Source organism: Lepisma saccharinum, chromosome 12, assembly GCF_977018435.1.
Source record: "Lepisma saccharinum chromosome 12, izLepSacc3.1, whole genome shotgun sequence".
Lineage (NCBI taxonomy): Eukaryota > Metazoa > Arthropoda > Insecta > Zygentoma > Lepismatidae > Lepisma > Lepisma saccharinum.
The window spans coordinates 20,810,792-20,833,373 of record NC_139240.1 but is presented as its reverse complement, the minus strand read 5'-3'; the positions used below and the strand labels follow the sequence as shown (position 1 = coordinate 20,833,373).

Here is a 22,582-nt window from a genome sequence, read left to right as displayed (position 1 = left end):
ACTTATCTGTTGTTTGCAGTGTTTCAACCTGGAGTCATCACATTACCTCACTTCTGTATAAACGTGTACCATTGACATGAAAATTTGTCAATATCTGATAAGACTCTGTAAACATTTTTTTCCCCACGTTCATGGAGCATGGCAAAAGAATTCTTAAAAAAAAATAAGCACCATATATGTGTCCATGTCTTTGATTTTTGCCCCGTGACACAAACTCTTTATCTCTGGCAGGTAGATAGCAATTACAATGGAAGTTATCTATCGCGTGACATGAAAAGAGGAGTTAGTTAATAAATGTAATATATGATTCTGGTGTGAGGACGCGGAAGGGTTTAAGTGTGTTTTGAACAGTATCTGCAATTTCTACAAGGAGAAACTAACAACAATCAAAATAATCGCAGAAGTGTTAGATAAACCTCAGTCAGCGATGAAACGATAGGAAACGTGGAAACAACGGTAAGTAGCTGGCTATACTGACTTAGGGAAAATCATGCTAAGTGTGTGTTTTATTTATGCTAGGTGAACACAGTAGGGTATTTGAAAAATGTCCAGTGGGGAGAAATTACTACTGTTATTACTACTAATCATAATAATAAAGTTAAGTGCTTCCCTGAGCTTTGCACCACGCCATGAAGGCGTATAGGAGGTAGTGTGGAGTTAGGGCCCCACACTTTCTTGATCACGGCCGAAGGTGGGGGTGATGTGATCAGCACCACACCCCTCGCCTTTACCCCCCCCCCCAGAGCTTCTTCCTCCAGGTACCCACTTTATACGACGCTGGGTGGGCGCCGGAACAGCTTGAACAGGTGGAAAGCAACATCTACTACTACTACTACTAATAATAATAACAATAATTTATGCATATTAAAACAACAATGGTATTTATTACTATTATTATTATCATCAGTATTTTTTTTCTGGGAAGGAAGGTTTCCGTATTATTTAAGTTGGTGTGTTCTTATTATTATTTGTATTGCGTTCATCATACGAACAACTCTAAATATTGTGGTACGATTGTGAATCCATGTATAGCCTGTCATTTCAGGAAAATAGGTTCTAATAGCAGTAACCAAAATATATTTAAAAAAAGGTAAAGTGCTCCCCTGTGCATAGCACCACGCCATGAAGGCGTATAGGGGGTGTGGGAGTAACGCCCCACACTTTATTTTTTCAAAATTTTGCGGACCTCCCACCAATAGAACATAAAGTCAGAAAAATAACTTATTTTCTTCTTCATCTATTGTTTTAAAGAATGGACTTTTATATAGTACATTAAATAAATAAAATGGATGTCCAATGTAATAGTAAGAACTGAGTTGCGACACCAAACAGATTTGCCCGAACGGAGTTCCAGTGCGTTCGGGCTCACTTTAAGCCCTGAGCCTCAACCCCATCTTAAGTGAATGCAAACGTAGCAATGGCGTGCCCAGGATTTTCCAAAAAGCGGGAGTTTACGTATACTTTTCCTTTCTTGTAGGCCAGTCAGTACTCATTTTACCATATATTGCTGCCTTTCACGTTTCTTTAGGTGTACTGGTCCAAAGGACGGGTTATGATCCCCTCCCCATGGGCACACTACTGAAACGTAACACGATGTTTACGTATTTGTATTTATGTTATTTAGCGTCGCTTTTCTACCACTTTTGGCTAATCGAGACAAACCAAGACACAAGAAGATTGTCCGTTTGGAATAAACAAAAATTGCCTACTTCTCTTTTCTCCCTATCTTTTATTTGTACAGTCAAGGGCAAAGATAATGGTAAGCAAATTGTTCACCGCTATTTTCATTACTTTTTTATTCTACAACCTGTGTTGTTTTAAGGAATGAAACTATGTTGTTTCGAAGCAGGCATTGTTCTCTGCTTATGGGCGTCTTTATTTCAATTCATTGTCAACACATTGTGTAATTCGGACCGAGTGAAAATGGTGGTGGACAATTCGCCTACTGTTTCTTTTGCCGTTGGGTGTACAGTAAAATCTCGTTAATTCGGACTAATGGGGGGATAAGTTGACCGGTTTAAATAAAGTTCGGATTAACTGAAATAACCTAAAAGAACAGTACAATAGCATTAAAACTCTGTTTATACCAACAAAACACGTTTATTATGGCACAGGGCTAAATACACTATAGCTACAGTACAGTACAAAGTCTGCGGGAAACAGAATTTCATCACTGCTTGACTGCCGGAAAGTTCTCTTGTTGACTTCTAGCCACATTTAAAACCTTGCATTCTGCTTTTTTTTTTTTACTTTTGCCTGTCCGGATTAAGCGAAGTCCGGGTTATCGAGGTCCGATTAACGAGGCTACATCGTCTGTCTCTTTGCCGACCTTTGTGGCGGAGTGATTAGCTCAGCGCGCTACGACGCCATGAGTTCCGGGTTCAAATCACCACATGGGCATGGGCGTTCTGTGTGAGTGTCCCTTAATAAATTTCAACATACAATTACTCATCCTCATCCTCGCGATTAGCCAAGAGCAACATAAAATAATCAAAACAATCAATCAATATTTTGTATCTTTCTTTTCTTGTATCTTCTATGTAGCTCTAGTCCTTTACTCAGTTTTAGTGCCTATCTGTTCGTGATTACTTACTGTATTCAAGACCATGCTTTTTCTGTTTTTTTCTTCCCAATTTTCTGCCTTTTATTCTTGATTTTTATTGTTATTATTTTCTGCTATTCCTCTTCCTTCTCTCTCTCTCTCTCTCTCTCCTCTTATCTCTCTCTTACTGCCTGTTTTCTAAATTTCTCTTTCCTTCCTCGTTTGCTTATCGATTTCCATTCTTTCTTTCTTTCTCTCTCTCACGCGCGTCTTATTTCTCTCTCTCTCTCTCTCTCTCTCATTATCTATTACTCTCTGTCTTTCTCTCTCCTCTATCTCTTTCTGGTTTCTATATTTCTTTCTCTCACGATTCTCTATATATTTTTCTCTCTCTGCGTGTGTGTGTGTGTTGTCTTGCTTCTTTATTTCTCATTTTGCCTTTTTCGGTCTCTCCCTTATGTTTTCCTATTCTCTCTCTCTCTCTCTCTCTCTCTCTCTCTCTCTCTCTCTCTCTCTCTCTGACTTTCTTTAATTCTCTTTCTTTCTCATTCCCTACCGCTTATTTCATTTCTCTTTTCCCTATCTCCCCTAAACCTTTCCTTTTTATGATTATATGCACTGGCGTACGCAGAGAAGGAGCTGATGGGGCTACATACCTTCCTGAAATTTTGAGATAATCAAAGGACGGGAGGAAACAAACCAAGTTGCTTAACGTAAAGTCGCCGTAAAATGACCCCCGATTATCAGTTTTGTCTACAAACAACTTTTAAAACGAAGGTTAAAATGATAATTACAAAATATTTCACAGCTTATTCCGCCTCTACCATGTGATATCCACTTTGACAATTCCAGCCCCCTCCAAAGAAAAAGGTTTTTGAGTGCGTTAGTGATGACAAGTTAACATGATGTCAATATATCTAACTTAAGTTAAGGATGTAGACTTTCGATTTTGATACCCTCTCGAAAATTTTCTGCGGCCACTTATGTGAGAGGAACTCAAAATATTCTTGCATGTTCATAATTGATTGGGCGGGTATTCATGTATTTACACACTCACACAGACAATATATATATATAATTATATAATTTTGATAACTTTATTGTGTGTGTGTGTGTGTACTCGTAAACTTATAAGGACATTTTACTCATAGTTTGTGTTGTATGGCTTCTTTCATGTAAAAATCTCATATTTTGAAATTCTGAAAACTGTGGAACTATTTGTTCTTTGGGTTAAATGGTAAAATATGAAAAAGAAGCATAGCCTGGTTTCTGCATTTTACACTCATTCTTATTTTCAATGTAATGCATTTTTTGCTTCATTATCCTAGTTGAATACTAAAAACGCACGGCCATGAAATTAGGCAGGTGGCGAAAGTTTGCGCTGTTGCCAAGTCCGATCACAACCCCGTGTGTCCTTAGGTTTAAAAGAATGAAAGATCTCGTTGTAGAATTGCTCATTGAAATGCAGTGATACAAACTGACAGTATTTGCTCGAAAGGTCAGGGATGACACAAAAGTGTCCCGGTGAGAGGTGGGTCTGACGCTCGAACTAGGGAACGCGTACTATTCCTAGTATTTCTAGGAGGAATACTAGTTCTCTTTATTTCAGCCCGGTTGACGTTGCCACACAGTACGCGGGAACCAGCGACTCTTTTCCCGCTTCCGGTTTTCTTTTTCCACATGTGGCAACAGCGCAATTCTGAGCAGCCATGGCCAAATTGAACAATATTGATGTCATTACATAACATCTTGTGACAAACTATGCCAATTGTCCTGAAAAGGGTGGTGAGGGTCGGTTAAATGCACAACTCCTGTTTTCATCTTTTCTTCTCCTGACCACTCAGACAAGTGCCCATCAATAATCATTCATTACATAACATTCTCCTCTAATAACACGTTAACTGTGTCTGCCGCTGTAGGAAAGGGCAGGATTGGGAATTTCAGTCTAATCAGATCGTACCCTGCCCTTTCCCAATGAATGATAATCACGCTTTCTACGAGTGGTAGTGGTGTACATGGAATTGTGATGGATGCTATGAATCAATAACATCTTGAAAATCTCTTCCTTAGGTTTTTGTTGTAGTTATCGCGGCGTTTGATTGATGGAGATGCTCGACGCAGTGAGTGGCAAGTTATCGTCCGATAACTTCGGAATGAAGAGGAGAGACTCCAGCCTACTCTCGGCAGAAGAGAACCAAATTGTCTGGATCATGGCTGGAGAAAACTCCCAGGTGAGTGATGGGCAATGTTTGGATTGGGGACATGTTACCGCGTATATCGTCTGTGAACCAACTATGTTCATATATTTTTATATATTTAGCGTTAATATGTGTGTAATTGATCATTATATACAGAACGTCCGAAAAAAGAACTCCGGGGTTTTGAATTCAAGTTACTTTATTACGTTCTGAATCATACGTGTAGTAAAATACGTGGGATGTAGATTTAATAGTGGCAACTATGTATTTATTTACAAATGATACAAAAGAGATACCTCTGTGAAACTTTTACAGCATTTCGATGAAGTTACCAGCATTGTGTACAACCCGTTGCCAGCGATGTGCAAGTCGTAGTATACCTGTAGCAGGGCCTGTTCTGTTGATGGTTCGAATGCAGCGGCCTATTCGCGATTAAAATTACCACCTGAGCGCTAGTGTCGCTTCTAATATGGTCGCTCTATGTAGGATAAATTAAATAATAACAATAATAATAATTCCTTTATTTAGCGGGCGAGGTTCAGTCGTAGGTTGCTCTACCACCTAACCCTTGTCATGAGCTACATAAGAAAATATAAGTATATATAATATAATATGATAATATATGAGTACAGATGGAAAACTTGATTACACTAAAGAGAAATAAAAAATTCACATTACCTACAATTACGAATATTAGTCATAGGATTATATAAATGTGAAAGAACAAGAAAATATTAAAAAAATAAGAAAAAAATGTAAATGTTAACATAAAGTTGCATTTGAGTAAATAATAATAATAATAATAATAATTTGAAGATATTAATAAAATTCCAATAGTTACAGTTATAGAATATGAGTGTTTTGTCGTTTGTTGAGTGCCAGTTCATTTCTAGAGTCGTTTTCACGTTCAGAAGACACAATGGGCTCTTATGGGCAATGCTTTTCTTATGGGAAATATAGGGTCTCCCCGATGGCGCAGTGGTAGCGTCGTCGCCTTGTAATCGAGGGGTCCCGGTTTCGATACCCGGTGGAGGCACAAGTGGTTCGGATCCCACTTTAAACTGTAGGTCCAGTCCCGATTAGCCTTACTGTGCATAAAGTGGACTTAAAACAACAACAAATCAATCTTATGGGAAATACGAGCGCGCTGTTGTAAAATTTCTGGATTTACAAATTTAGCTTAAGTAAAATCGGTACCTGCAGTTTTGCAGGAAATTTTGTAGAGAATACGATGGTGAACACAAAAAACTGGTAACTTGCTTACATAATTTTAGATAAATTAAAACGCAAATTTTCTGTGAAAACACAATTTTTACATTGTTTTCATTCCTAACGTTGAAACATGCCGTAAAATTGAAGCTTTCATTATTAAAAAAATTGACACTGTTTTTGAATTGTCATAGGTGACGGTAGTACTCAGAATTTATCAATACTTTAAAGCATATTTGCATTAAAAAATATTCAAATAAAGTATGTGGAGATTTTTTATATTCGTGCAGTAGAAAATGTCGTCGCTGGCCATTTTTTGTTCTGTAATTCCAAGTAAAAACTTCCAGCGACAAAGTTGTGGAGAAAATAATGAAATTATTTTTTATAACCACTCAAAGGTTCCCAGAAATATTACTTCCATGCATTTGGAGTTTCTTTTTAACCCGAACCGCGCGCGAAGTAAGGAGACGTTGTCTGGCCATCTTAAGCTGACTCACCGCAGCATTCCGGCTAATCACCACCAAGTTTTCGAGTTATTTTATTTCCATTCAGTAAAAGTATGAACTTCATGCTGTTTGTTATAGTAGAATTGAAATTACTTAAATTTAATAATTGACAATTATTTCCAATGCTGCTGTTGTGATCAACATTACTGCTGTCGCAAATACACGTTGTTTTCGTTTACATTACTGTCGACATTAATACTGAAATGAAGATCACCTTTCAGTTTCCAACGTACACATACATTCATAGACACCATATTAACCCTTGAAAGGCTTTCCAACACGTGACAAAATATGGGGCTTCAAGATAGAAATTTGACATTCCTTGCTTGAGTCATTCACGTCTTATCAGTTCACGTGGGCCATAACTCATTTGTTTGTTTGGGTTGCAACTTAATCTAACCCATGTGCCAGGTTCCCCTTACTTGAGTGAGAGATCTGCTTTGGTCTGTTTAGACTTTTTCCCTCTCCCGAAAAAGTGTTTTCAGTTGTGTGAGCTCTCAGTGATTTTAACTTTTTTAAGTGATTTCTGAAGTGTCATATTCGTGCATTACACTCGCGTGTGTAGTGATCGCAATGGATCATAGTAAAAAGGGTAACTGTAACGTTCACAGTATAATATTAATATTAATAATTACATATAATTATCATTATATATACAAAATATGTAACACCTTCATTGTGAAGGAAGGTCATCATTTCCCGGCGACATGAGCTAGCGCTGTATTGGCAACACTGTGCGGTTTCTCCATAAGCGCCGTTGTGTCTTCTGAACGTGAAAACGACTCTAGTATGTGCTACTGTTCTGCTGCTGTTCCTGTAGAAGCATTTCTTTCAATTTAATTTTGAAACTCTTATTGAGTTTTATGGATTTAACATTTGTTGGTAGTGCATTCCATGTTTTCGGGGCAGATATAGAAAAGGATGAGGTATATAGCGTAGTCGAATGGTGAGGAATGTCAAGTTCGTTGTGACGACGTGTCCCGTGTCTGTGAATTGTGTTGCGATTACATAATTTTTCAAATAAGTACACGGGTTTACGTTCAGTTTGCAGATCATGAATGAAAGATAGATAGTGTAGTAGCCTCCTGTTGGCCATTGTTAAAATATTATGTCTGTTTAAGATGGGAAGGATGTGATCGCGTTTATCCAGGCCAAAAGTATATCTGATGCATGCATTTTGTGCGATTTGAATTTTTCTGGTGAGTTTTTTCGCAAGTTTGGACCCATACACAGTCACAATAATCAAATAGTGGAAAAATTAAAGATTGACTAGTCTAAGATTATATTCTGCAGGTAGTTGATCTTGGAAACGGTAGAGGTTTCTCAGAATAAAATATGCTTTTTTACATTGTGCATTGATGTGGTCCGTCCAGTCCAACGTATCGTTAACAATCAAGCCAAGATTTTTTGCTGAATTTTTACATGGAATGGTTTCATTATTAATTTTAAGTTCAATTGGCTCAACAATAGAATTTTTTTGCGATTGTTTCGTTCCAATTAGCATATAAAGTGATTTTTCAGGGTTTATCTTAAGTCCGTTTGATGTACACCATGTGTAAATATTATTTAAATCGGTGTTGAGTGAGGAAATACTACTTTCTAGCGCTGTACGTCTAGTCGAAAAATACAGTTGTGTATCATCTGTATAGAAATGTGGTGTGAAAAATTTTATAACTTTATTTAAGTCTGCGGTGTAGAGGGTGAAAAGGAGAGGCCCTAAAATTGATCCCTGTGGAACCCCTGCTTTTAAAACTACAGCTTCGGAGATCTGCGAAGGTGAATTTTGAAGGAATGTTCTCTGTTTTCTATTAAGTAAATAGTAAGTAAATAGGATTCAAACCACCTTACGGCTTAGATATTAACAAATCGTGTTGGACTGTGTTGAAAGCTTTACTAAAATCCAGTAATACGAGAAGTGTAGAGCAACGGTTGTCAATTTCGCAAAGAATATCGTCTGTAATTTTGGTTAAAGCTGTTGCTGTGCTATGCCGTGCACGGAACCCAGACTGAACTGTAGGTAACAAGTTGTTCGCGTCAACATAACATATTAGTTGCGAAAATACAATTTTTTTGTAGTACTTTAGAGAGTACTGGCAATAGGCTTATGGGCCTTAAGTTATCAAAAGAAGTGATCTCTTTTTTCTTTTGAAGAGGCAAGACTCGCGCTTCTTTCCATGTTTCTGGAAACACGCCATTAGACAAAGAATAATTGATTATATGAGTTAATGGAGTCAGTACATATGGTAGTGCAATCTTTAACATCTTAGTGTTTATGCCGTCTGCTCCAACACTGTTTGATTTAATTTTATGCACTGCTTTGTGCACATCAATTTCGGTTACTGTGTTAAAACAAAATAATTTATTTTCATCGGTAAAGCTACGGCTTTCAAAGTACTCAATTTGTTGGGTTTTTAGTTGAGTGGGAATACTAGATAGATTGCTAATTTGCCCAAAATGATTATTGAGAGCATCGAGCTCGTGTGCTGTGTTCACAAGTGAGGATAAGTTCGCATTGACATTTTTATTATCCAGCACGCCCCACTGTTTTAGTTCACGCCACGGTTCCTTCTTATTTAATTGAATGGCGCCAAATTTAAAAGAGAAGTATGACTTCTTTTCCTGTCGGATAACGGTAGTCGTAAAATTGCGGAGTTCTTTGTAGTGGTTCCAATCGGCTACGTTGTTCGTCCGTTTGAATTTCCTCAGAGCGTTGTCTCGAATACGCATTAATAACTTGACATTAGGAGTTATCCACGGAACGCGCTTCCTCTTAACTCGGGCGGTTTTCATAGGTGCATGGCAATCAAATAAACGTAGTTAGTAGTACCACAGACAAAGAAGTATACTTACTTCTTTATCTATGGTAGTACGCAGCGTGTTGTCATGGCTCGTATGAAAAAAAAAACGTTGAATTTATGCGATATTTTTAAATATTGCGAATGCGATGAAAATTCCAGGAACTATAACAAAGGTGAATCTGTGATGAAAACGCAGACGAAGCTAATGTATACGCACTGTTTCTTCAAAGCAGTGCTGTTTCATCTGCACCTCGGGTTGTAACTGGAGCTCTCGGAAATGATTTAAAAATAAAGCAATAGACCTGTACTTGAAAAGCTGGCTCAGGAGAACATTTACAACATTTCGTTGCAGTTTTTCCTCCAAACGAGAGTATGAGGCTGCCGGATCATGTCTCGTAAAAAATATTTAAAAAAAACTGGTATAGTTCTAATTCTCAAGCGACAATTTTAGAGCGAGATAATTTGAAAGTTCTACAAAAGGGTGCAATGATTGATTTTGGTTTGGTTTGATTTGGTATTTTAAATCTACTTTATGCACAGTAAGGCTAATCGGGACTGGACCTACAGTTTAAAGTGGGATCCGAACCATTATGTGCCTCAACCGGGTATCAAACCCGGAGCAATGATTGAAGATTGAAGATTGACAAATGCTGCAGTGCATTGCGATGCTGCTGTGCATCCTCAACAGTGATTCCTATTGTTTGAAAATGATAGAAGGATGATAACTTTTCCATTATAAAATTGTGGAGAAAAGTAATTTTCTGTGTAACATGATGGTTTCAGGGGGGAGGGGGGTTCTGACCCCATAATCCACCCATGGTAACAATTAAAGGCAAATCATTAGTTGAACTCAATCCCCAGAGGCCCATATAAGTTGGCGCCACTGTTGAGGAATGAGATATTTTCTTCTTCTTCTTCTTAACGGGGCTGCAACCACACGGAGGATAACTTTTCTTTTTGCTGTCCCGGGGTAATGATCTCATGTGGGAAGTTTTCCGACAGTGTCTCTTCGTAAAGGGACTCTGGAGCTCATTCAGCCTCTGCTCAATGGGTACCTGGGGCAACCAGTAAATCATCACAGAAAGCGTCTGTTAACCAATTAAATATTATTTCCTTGTAAGCTCTCAGCACGTGCAATCAATAAAGAATTGAGTAAGGCGGCGTTATTGTTAATTAATTAGTAATAGCAGTCTTCCCCTTGACTGGATTCTTAATTAATTAACAATATTGATTGTTGGTTTATTTTACTTCTCTTTTCTGCCACTTTGGCTAATCTCGAAAATAAGGATGAGAGATTAATGATGAAATTGATGAAGAGATATTCACGAAGAACTCTCAAAATGATTAGTATAATGGATCGGTATCGGCATCGGAAAGAATCGTGCGAATTTTATTTACCGATACCAGCCGATACTTTCCGCCATTTTGATCGTTTGCGGAGACAGCAAAAATGCCACTCAACACTTTCGCAGAATCAAATTATCCTGGAAGTTATGCAACATTCGAAGTTTACATTGATTTTGTTCGAATATTAGGCCTATGTGAAAAAAAATGCTTTTTTTGTGATTACATATTAAGTGTTTTTTTTAATATTCTGATGTAATTTTAAAAATATTTTAAAGCAAAAGCTGGTAAATTTATGCTTATAATTGCAGTGAAATACGCACCCACTAATATATATTTTATAAGATATGTGTACATACACACACAACAGTACACACCAAGTATCAAAAATTAACAACAAAAGGAGAACTCCTCATCTCTCCTCCAAATGCTACCAATCAATGAATTCAATAGTTGCTTTGGTTTGTGTTTTAGTTTTCAAGCTTTCATAAGATAAATTGTGTACAGTCTTAGAAAAAAATACCTGGGCCACGGGACGTAGAATTTCGTAACGTCTTAAGCCTGTTGTTTATGCAACCCAAATAACAAAATATTCGCTTAAGTTTGCCTGGTGATTCTGAGTTCTCGGGAAGGATTGAGCTTTGATAGCATGAGTCACATGACTCGTGCCCCAGCCACAACAAACAGCTGGGTGCTACGATGCCTCCAGAAGAAAATTTCAGGAACTGGTTTCTTGACGAAGCTACTCGTAAGGAAATACTATTCTTTCAAGTGATATTAGAGTCATCGTCAAGAAGGTTCGCTGAAATGATGGTTCTCATCACAGACCACATGCTACACGTTAATTGTTTAAGTCCAGTTCATGCACAGGACCTACAGATTAAAATGGGATCCGAACCAAATCCTCTCTATTTGGTATTGAATTCGGAAGGCTTTCATTACATGGCGAAGACGTTACCACTACGACATCATAGAGGCAATGGAACCCCTTGAGAAATAGATAAGCGAAAATTGCTACGTGACAAACCATATTTGCCCGTAAATTTTAAAAATAAGACAATATTTTGTACTGACAGTTTCGAACCGTGGGAGAGGCATATATTTTTTTGTACCATCGTCCATTTCACGAGTTTATAATTCTTCCTCACCGACACGAGTAACGCGAGTGGTAGAAGAAAAGCGAAGTAAAATAACTGAAACAGAAATAAAAGGAAAAAGCGAAATAAATTTTATTCATAATATTCTGCAGTCACTTGAGTTGTATTCACGGGATGCTATCTTTAAAGAAAGCCGTGGTCTCTTCCTTGTCTTTTTCGCTTCCTTTGTGCTCTTGCTTCCCCCGTCACGATTGGTCTAAAACTAATTAATGCGACGTTAATTAAACAATCCAAACAACGAAACAATGCACAATCAACTGCACAAAACAACATTCCAAATGTTTTCGAATCGGAAAACAATTGAGATGCTGTAAAATGACTTAAGATGCAGTAATAAAGTGGGAATTCGGTACCGTATAGAATTAAATCGGTAGAGATGTTCGATTTGATTGGATGTTTGTTATTTAGATTTGCTATTCTTTCACTTTTGGCAAATAGCGACGATGAAGATGAGTGATGCTGTGATGAAATTGATGAAGGGACACTTACCAAGGACACCCACGCCCAAGTCGAGATTCTAACCAGGGACCCATGGCATCGTAGCGCGCTGTGCTAACCACTCCTCCATGGAGTGGACATTATAGCATATTTTGTGTGCTCAATTGAGATCAATCAATGGAATGAATAGGCATATTATATGATTAATAAATTCATATCATAATACCACGTCATATTATTCGGCACGAAGTAACATCAGAGACATTCAATCTTGCATTTTTGCCTTTCAACTAATTCTTTGAATTCAGGTTAATCACAACAATAAGATAAATTATGAAGCAAATGATAGTGAATGTGGGATATTATTACGAATTACCTGACAGAAACAACATTAAGCAGGCTCGGTGGTCAAGCTCATTAAGTGATTGACATTCGATATCGTCGCCAAAGTTCCCGGGTTTGAGTACCGTCCTTGTCGGGGGTGTTTGACTATTTCGTCATCAATTTCATGTAATGATCACTCGTCCTTATCGTCGCGATCATCGAACAGGGAATAAAAATTATAAAAATAAATACGATGGAAGAGAACTTACTTCATCTCTCACAAAATCTCCTACAAAACCGGAATATATAAAATACATGTATATTCATTCACATACATTTTCGATTTCTATATTTAACTAATCGAGACCGAGAACGGGAGAGCAATTTTCAATTCGACAAACCGAGAGACGGAGAAACTGTCAAGTCTCGTTTCTTCTTGGCACATCCGTAATCGAGTTGTTCTGTTTGTCATTGGCTTTGTATTGGCAATTATTGTCATTATTCTTTCCCTGCAGGTAAACCATAACGATGAATTATGATGAAATGAAGCAGATAAAAGGGCAAGAACAAGAAAGTCATGCCTGTTCGGGACTCCAACCCAGAACCTTACGTAACGAGATTTGAAATTCTGGAGAAGGCGTCCGTGTTTCGCTTGGTTTTCTCTTTCCTCTACTTCCCTTATATTATCATACATGTATAATAAAAATGGATCTGATACGATATGTTGCGATTCATAATTGTGCTGGTTAGATGCTACAGATGTGAACTCCAACCTGCAATATATTATTCCCTTTTGTTTCGTATCTGGTTGAACATGAAATTTTCTTACACTGTGACAATTTCTTTCTTAGTTTTGGTTTGGTGCACAGATATGCTAATCTGGACTCGACCTTCAGTTTAAAGTGGGATACTAACCACTATGTGCATCCACCGTGTATCAAACCCGGGATCCACTGATTACAAGGCGACGACGTTATCACTACGCCATCGAGGAGGCCCCATGACAAAATGTTATTCACTCGATCTCTACCATAATTTATTTCAGCATTTACATTTTCGTTTTCTTCTTCTTTTTTCCTTTTGTTAACTACTCTTATACAACTCTTTTTGCGTCTTCGAATTTCTTCTTGTTTCAGGAAAAAATAATACATGCAGGCTGTATAAAAATCCTCCGTTCAAATAGATAAAACGTACACTCTCGAGAACTAATTTACATGTTTATCACTAACGTAACCATTAGGAAACTATTGAAATGTTAACTGATATAACTGCAGATGAAACAATACTTACAGCCACTAACGAAATATCTATTCTTGTGTAGCCTCACAGACAACAAGTATCTGGTGAGTCATTCACTCTTGCTGACTACGGGCGAAGGTCACTGAACTAAAGGGTGGTGGCAAGCAAGCAGGCTTCTGCTCTACCAAAGACGAGGTCACGTGTTCCAGTTATCAATGGCGTACGAAATAAGGAGGAACACAGCTATCTGACGTATGATTTGGTCCCGTCATTGCACGTAGAACACTTTATCGTCGTGGCCTTGAAGTTCCCTCAGGGCACTCCTACGTAAAGGCTTCTCAGCTAGAAGGATATCTTCCCCATTGAGTGGAGGAAAAGTGGGTGCGTATAGAGGTCCTTCAACTTTCGTATTCTTTTTCATTTCAGAACCCGTGCTGTATCGTCGACTTAATTCAATCTATCCGATGTAGGTTTTAGGTTCTGTTTCTGTTCGGTTATTTCACGTTGTCTTCCTGCTTATGTTATTCGCGACGAAGGTTCTGGATTCGATAATCTGGACAATAACGGGATTGTGTTGGTTGCTTGATTTGGTGTCTTAAGTCCACTTTATGTCCTGTTAGGCTAATCGTGAATGGACCTACAGTTTAAAGGGGGATCCGAACCACTATGTTCCTCCACCGAGTATCGAACCCGGGATCCCTTAATTACAAGGCGCCCACGATCCCACTCCGCCATCGGGGATTGTGTTCGCAACGAATGAATCAAATTTGAGTGATATGATATGCAACCATTGGAACTCTATTGAAAGAAAATCAATGGGAACCTGCCAATTTTTCTACTGCAGACAGGAAACCATAAACATGGAAGAGAAGCTTATATTCTATGAAACCTGACGCTATGTGCTCGAATACTGGCTAAATATAATCCATAGAGGCATAGCAACGTTAAACAACCTCTTATATGATACATATAGGTTTAAAAAGGTCGAAATACAAAGATTGTGTGCGCCTCACTGATGGCGTAGTGGTAAGGCCTTGTAATCAAGGGGTCTCGGGTACGATACCAGGTGATCGCACATAGTGGTTCGGATCCCACTTTAAACTGTATGCATTTCAGATTAGTCTATCTGTGCCGGTGACTCAGTCGGTAACGCGTCTGACTACCATGCTATAGGCCCCGGGTTCGATCCCCGGCCGGTTCAAGCCCGGGAACTTTTCGAACGTTGGAATCGACCCCGGCGTCCACCCAGCGTCGAATGACATGGGTACCTGGGGGAAACCCTGGGGGTAAAGGCGGTCAGGGGCGTGATGCTGATCACATCACCCACACTCACGAACGAATCAAGAAAGTGTGGGGCGGCGTGATGCTGATCACATCACCCCCACTCACGAACGAATGAAGAAAGTGTGGGGCGTTACTCCCACACCCCCTATACGACTTCATGGCGTAGCGCTAAGCACAGGTGAGAACTTTACCTTTTTTTTTTTGCATAAAGTGGACTTACAACAAAATTTAAACTTGCGATAAAGATTATGATAAGGTATTAAAGAATTGGGTCTAACACATTTTTTTATTGTTTACCAATGACATTGTTAACTAATATTCTTAATTTCAGTTTCAAGATGAAATCGGCTACGAAATAAAAGGAGTGGGTTCATATTTCTGTTACGAAATTCCACTTTTGTAGTAGACCTGTGCACACTAAGATGTGACATAATAAACAAATCTGAGACACTTTCAAAGTATTAAATTGCTATCTACGTATTTGGGAACAATCTTTCAATATAATACTTTTTTTGGACGCGTCAAATCATAGTATTTATATCCTGTTTTAGCAGCTTTAAGAAACCTGATTTTGGGGGGGGGGGGTTACAAATGCCCTTTCTGCTCCCGTCAAGTTACGCCTATGACAAACAGGAATTCAAAGTAAAAGACTGTCCCGACTAAATCGGGAGACACGTCTGATAGATTTACAATTGGGAAAATCATAATTAAGCGTGTAGTTGAAAACAACCTATTTTCATATATTGCATGCAGCTCTGCTTTTTCTGCAATGTGGATCAAGAACTGGGGACGTGGAGAAGCACAACACTCCACGTAACCAATAGTCACGTGACCCTCTTTGCTTTCCTGCCATGTTGACCTTCGCGTGGAACACATTTCTCGGTGTTAAGACAGGCAAAATTACCCGATCATCGAAGGGTGCAATATGTGTTGCCTACCCTCCTGCATTACTTGCTCCTATTAAAGCCTTATGGGGAAGAACTTTTTTCCATGACTGTACAGTGTGAACGAAGTTAGTAATAAGTTGTGTTTTATACAGCGTATATTGATACACCTGTAGATTGAATTGTATCTTCTGCAAATAAGCTGTATAAAGAAACAAACTGCCGAAGTACTGATTAAGGTGAGTGTACATTAGCTCATACTGTTAGTGTTTTAACTTTTTAAAGTTGTGAATGGAGTGTTATTCATTGTTCTGAAGCTAGCACATTGACGAGCCAGGTGCGTTGTGACGAAATGTTGATACTGAGTGGACATATTGCAGGTCCTAGTGGCGACTGTAGCCGAACTGTACCTCACGGAACCTCCCGATCATGGATCTTGGGTCAAGAGCTGTTGCGGTGTCCTCTGCTTTGTCAAGGACTACAAGAGGAGGTCTTATTTCTTTCAATTATACTCTCTGGACCAGCAGTGGCTGATATGGGAGCAGGAAATGTATAATCATCTTCAATATAATGCTCCCAGACCTTACCTACACACTTTTGAAGCTCAGGTGAGTCAGGAAAAGTTTTCAGTAAATTTGTGTACAGTGGGATCCATGAGTATTACCGTGCAAATTGTCCATGATTAGTTTCATTAATTTTTCTCTTACATCCCATGTGTTTTTAAGCGATGGGTTTTTATGTATGCTGGTGCAGAAGTTGCCAACAGCTTGTTTTGAGTTTTCTTTTAATTCTTGAAGCTCTTATTGGGTCAAATAAAGTGCACGAACATGGTAATGGACAATTTGCACGGTAATACTCATGGATCCCACTGTACATGGGCGATTGAACGGATGTCACTTTTTATGTTTTCAGGTCAATCTCTCTTTAATAGAGTTCTGCAGAAGTAACGCCCATCTACGCTAGTAATCTGCATGTAACATTGTACTACACAATCAGAATTAAAGCACGTCATAATGACATTTTAGGTTAGATGATCAAAATGCTATCCATCTCGGGATCTTCAGTATTACCGTGCAAATTGTCCATGACTATTTTCATTCATTTTCTCTTACATCTTATGTGTTTTTAAGAGATGTATTTTTATGTATGCTGGTGCAGAAGTTGTCAACAGCTTGTTTTGAGTTTTCTTTTAATTCTTGAAGCTCTTATTGGGTCAAATAAAGTGCACGAACATGGACAATTTGCACGGTAATACTCATGGATACATCTGTACCTTACCAACCAACTCAAGCAAGTCTTACGACATAATTCGACGGTAATGTCAGCGAATATTTCCCTAATGTTGTCTTTCAATTCATCCACGTTGTGGGGTTTGCTCTTGAACTTACGAATTTACCGGACACACCATAAAAAAGTCGGGGTGGGGGGAGGGTTGGTCGGTCCAACTCCAGTGTAACTTGATGGCGGGCTATTTAACTTCAGGAAACCTAGGCCACAAAGGTTACGAAGACAACACGTCCGCTACAATCATAGCATTGGATCAATATACTAGCCCCGTCTAGTTGGCTGCACTTTTGACTCGATTTGACTCTCTTTGCACCGAAGTGTCTAGTTGGTTGCACCGTGCAACACCCAGTCGTCTAGTTCGTTGATTTCGAGTCAAGTAGTGTATTTTGTGTCTGCACCTTCTGCACTACCTTCCGGACCGGTGCAAGTGTGGTGTATGGTCACGTGGTGCGTGCAAACTAATCAAATTACAGTTTAAATCAGCAGACAGGCATTTGTTGAATCTTCTGAACTTGAACACCGCTTTCCGTCTAGTTGGTTGAACGTCATTTCCTTGCACCGCCCTTACACCAACCTGACACTGGATACACCTGCACTGCACCGAGTGTCACAAAGTGCAGCCAACTAGACGGGTCGGATGCAGCTGTATAGTCTTGCCTTGCAGGCTTGCAATGCTCTCTCTCTCCTGAATTCAGACACAGGTCATTCATTTATCCGCTAGCAAGTGTTTTGTCTGTTGAGCTTTTGCTGAGATGTTTCTGTGTTTTCTTTATGAAATTTCTCAACCCTGGTCGAGATTGTTAGTGTATGGGCCCCTTTCTCCACATCGCTCTGAATTCTTGCATTGTATGTTGTAAAGTGCAAGGGATAGCTGCACCTTTTACCTCTATTTTATTGTTGATAAAGATCGTGCGGCGCAAATAGCCTACGTTCTGACACACCAATAATTTTGTTTTCAATAATCTAATCACTGGCTCATTACAGGACAGCATGGCAGCCTTTAACTTTGCCGACGTGTCCGAGGCAGCATTACTCAGAGAGATCGTTTTGCAAAAACTGGAAACAAAAAGGATCAAAAAACTAGGTAAGCACTGTCTACGTCATCTTATAATTTTAAGATTCCTAGGTTTTAAAGGAGCAGTGTGAGGTGATTTTAGTGGCTTTACTTATGTAGGAGCCAACCTTGCAAAATGTATGTCTCTTGACTGTAGGTGAACGAGGATCTGTTAACTAAAAACAAAACAATGATAGTTTGGATTGTTTCTTTAAGCCCTGTTTGAACGCGAGCTTCTTGGAAGATACTCAAATGAACGTTTCCACGTAGTGCACCGTGTAAACTACATTCTTTTAGACTCTGCTCGCAGAGACAGAGGGGCTGTGTCGTCCAATGTCTTCCACCTGTGTACTGAGTTCCCCTGCGCAGTCTCAGTTTCATCAGTTTCTAGATGTGTGACAATGGGGTGGACTAACGGACTAAATGCGAAAGGGCACAACCGCGAAACGTAACACAGGATTAAACGCGAGAGAACAAGAGCCAAACGGAATAAACGCGAATGAACAAGAGCCAAACGAAATAAACGCGAAAGAACAAGAGCCAAACGGAATAAACGCGAAAGAACAAGAGCCAAACGAAATAAACGCAAAAGAACAAGAGCCAAACGGAATAAACGCAAAAGAACAAGAGCCAAACGGAATAAACGCGAAAGAACAAGAGACAAACGAAATAAACGCGAATGAACAAGAGCCAAACGGAATAAACGCGAAAGAACAAGAGCCAAACGGAATAAACGCAAAAGAACAAGAGCCAAACGGAATAAACGCGAAAGAACAAGAGCCAAACGAAATAAACGCGAATGAACAAGAGCCAAACGGAATAAACGCAAAAGAACAAGAGCCAAGCGGAATAAACGCGAGAGAACAAGAGCCAAACGGAATAAACGCGAGAGAACAAGAACCAAACGGAATAAACGCGAGAGAACAAGAGCCAAACGGAATAAACGCAAAAAAACAAGAACCAAACGGAATAAACGCGAAGGAATTAGCTCGAAAGGTTTAATCTGGAAAGGAATTACAGCGAAACAGATTAAGCGCTAAGCCATAATTGAACACTGGAATAAACGCGAAAGAAACAAGAGCGAAAGGGATTAACCGCGAAAATTTCAGTATCGCGCTTAATCCCTTTCGGGTTTGTTCTGGCGACCCGTGACAAGCAGTGTGGCGCCATAAAATTAATCGCACTCTGGATATAACTCAAATTAATAGCTTTCCTTGTTGTTAAGGGGTTTTATTCCCGTATTAAAGGTATAAATAGCCTTAGTGTTAACGAACCAGTACTGATTAAGTTATCAAATTAAATCGTTTCTTTAGGTGCACAGCCAGACCATGTACTCACACCTTGGGGTATCTACAAAATTTTCCATCTGAGGGTTAAGCTCTTATTAGAAGCGTAAGGGTAAATTTAGAGCTAAAATATCCATAAATTTGGCTTTTATGGATACATGTAGAACGTGTTGAAGAAGTGTTGGGGAGGGATGCATAATTCAACGCTCTCACGCCTTGGAATTTTTACACACTCTACATGTCGTTAAACCTTAAAGCGGGGAATTCAAGGCTCAGAGATTACTAATATTATAACTAGTTGGATTACACATGCAGCGCAGCAATGATAAATGTTTCGACTGGAAAATAAAAAATCGATCTAGATTAAGCCAACTTATATCTAATGATCGTTATGTAATCAACAATTGTACATACATCCTCCACTTTTGTGTTGTCTGACTGCACTGCAGATAAAGATTTATCGTCCCATTGAAACTAGAATTACAAATAGTATTGGAATTGAATTGTTGTTTTAAGTCCACTTTTGCACAGAAAGGCTAATCGGGACTGGACATACAGTTTAAAGTGGAATCCGAACCACTATTTGCCTTGAGCGGGTATCGAACCCGGGACCCCTTGATTACACTGCGCAATCGGGGAGGCCTAATTACTTACAGTAAGAGTATGTCTAGAGTATTTAGTTATTTGTGGTCTTGCCAGGCACGTATCTAGAAATATATTTTGTGGAGAGAAGGCAGTTCGAACCAAGTGTCTCAGAATAATATAAATGTTTAATTTAATACGTATATATAATTTATAGGTTTATTCATAATATTTAAATTATGTTTTATTGTTACACAAATAGGTAAAAAAGATGGTATAAGAATAGAGATATAACAGCACGTATTCATTACCTAGCTTACGTGTAGTTAAGATTACTAACATTTGTTTTAAAACAACTGCCCTGGACGTGGCAAGGAAATTAATGTCAAAGACAGGAAAAAATGAATATTTATTGAATATATATAAAAAAAATATGTTAGATCGAGTTGACGAAAAGTAAAGTTCCTGATTCATGTTTTATGCATAAGTAGGCTACTGTGCATAAATCTTCTTTGATACTGTCAATCAAAGACCAATGCATTCCAGTAAGTTCGGCGGAAATAGAGAACCATCGATTATAAAACAATGCTATACAAGTGTATTGTCATTATTTTATTTTAGTAAGTAGTAAGTCTAACGGGAAGTCCGGACCGGACCCCCCTAAATACGTTCTTGAATCTCACCTATTCGTGTCCCAAGGTCTCTTTACGGCCTCAGACGTAGAAAACAGAAAACTGTTTCTTCGCCTGATTTTTTTAAATTCTAACATTATTTCCTTAAATTTGCTTAACATGTTGTGACCTTACACGAAGCACTGCTATTTGAGAAATAAATAAGAATTGGACTACCAAGCCAAGTACTGTGGAGGAGGATTATATTGCTTTGATGAGGATAATTGAATTTAGTGACAGTTTCCTACGTGTCATATAATATCGTTATGGATCCATTGGAATATAATCTCAAGCAGATAAGAATATCATATCTGTACTGAGCTTTCTTACCTAAGTGTCGCCATGAGCACTTGACAAGCTTACCATCGGCTTGTTTGATATTGATTGCAATAGATAAACAAGGAAGGAAATGACCTCATTTGAAGGACGGTATTGCTCTGAAAAATTTAAACATATCCTATCGGACAATATTGTCAGCTCTATGTATTACTTTCAAGATACTGGCGTTTTAAAAGTGAGCGTGGTGTAAATTACTCATCAAGTTTTTGATGGCATTAATTTTATCACGTTTCATATTCAGCAATTTATGATGGATTTTCTAAATTATTTTATGAACGCACACTTTACAATTAGAAGTTTTGCTTCACTGCATGCTGTGTAATTTCTAAAGTGAGTTTCAATAAAAGAAACTGCAACAACCATTTCACGATTACGAAACACATTGCATATGAACTGGAGACAGAATCATTTGTTGTGTTCATCCTTTCTATCTTCAACATTAATCAGATTCAGCATTTTGTTTTAATAATGTTTGCATTTGAAATTTTAGGTTATGGGATTGAACTTGTTGGCGTTAATTTTAGGATCAGTCAGATGACCTGAAGTTGCTTTTTCTACTCCACATTCTGAATGTACAATACAATCCTCTCTGTAGATCTACCACCGTGGCGCTAGTGACGCTAGTGTAAATCACTGGGAACCCTCATGCCTTATATTTTCCAAGGTTTCAAAAATTTTGGCGCTAGTGTAGTGGAGAGAATGTGCCTAAGTTGTAGCTTTTTATCCGTTCTTGCAGAAAGAATCAACTCGACGAGAAGTCTGTACACTCCGCAACATACACAAGTTATTACACAAGACAGTGGATCGACTCTCAAGCGATTGCATCGGCAGAGATATGCACAAAGGAATTTGCAGCAGGAGGAAAGAGTAAGAAGGCCTTGCGAGAGGAAAACAATCACCAAAGTTCAAATAGGTTATCCAATAGACTTCAGACACGTGTCTCATGGTGAATGGGACCCCAACAGAAGCCTGGAGCAGTTGAATGATCCTAGAATCAGAAGTCTTTTCCATAAGGTAAGTAGTCTGTGCAAATATGATAAATGCATAAATTGTTGCAGACTTTCTTCTAGTCAATATTCTGTTACCAGTGGCAGAACAAAGGAATCTCAAGTTGATATTTTTGGAAGGTGCCAAAGTATCAACCACTTTTACATCTAATGCATCTCAGAAACCGAGGCAGGCATCTCAGGCAAAGGGGCCAGCGGGACATTTTCCCCCTGAGATATCGAGAAAAAGGTCTTAAATCGAATGGTGAAATTGTAAAGTGAAAACTTGGATGAGGGTATGGATCAACATGGAGAAAATGCAGTGTGGGGATATGCAAATTGTCCTAGTGGGGGATGCTTTATGAGCACTGCTGCCCTCTGAAAAACAATCCTGCTACCCTTGCTTGCAGAGTAACGATGCTTTGGCCTCCTTACCCATCAGTTGTCTATGTGT

General features: G+C 38.8%; 1 protein-coding gene across 1 annotated transcript in view; it reads left to right on the top strand.

Moving 5' to 3' along the window:
- Window positions 1-318: 318 nt before the first annotated feature.
- Window positions 319-22,582, top strand: part of LOC145996405 (uncharacterized) — a 34,104-nt gene continuing 11,840 nt past the window's right edge. Inside the window, exons 1-5 of the mRNA XM_083132855.1 lie at window positions 319-456; window positions 4,613-4,773; window positions 16,304-16,531; window positions 18,195-18,294; window positions 21,879-22,156. Of these exons, the coding sequence (XP_082988981.1) occupies window positions 4,645-4,773; window positions 16,304-16,531; window positions 18,195-18,294; window positions 21,879-22,156 (735 nt within the window). The 5' untranslated portion in view covers window positions 319-456; window positions 4,613-4,644. The remainder of the gene's footprint in view (window positions 457-4,612; window positions 4,774-16,303; window positions 16,532-18,194; window positions 18,295-21,878; window positions 22,157-22,582) is intronic.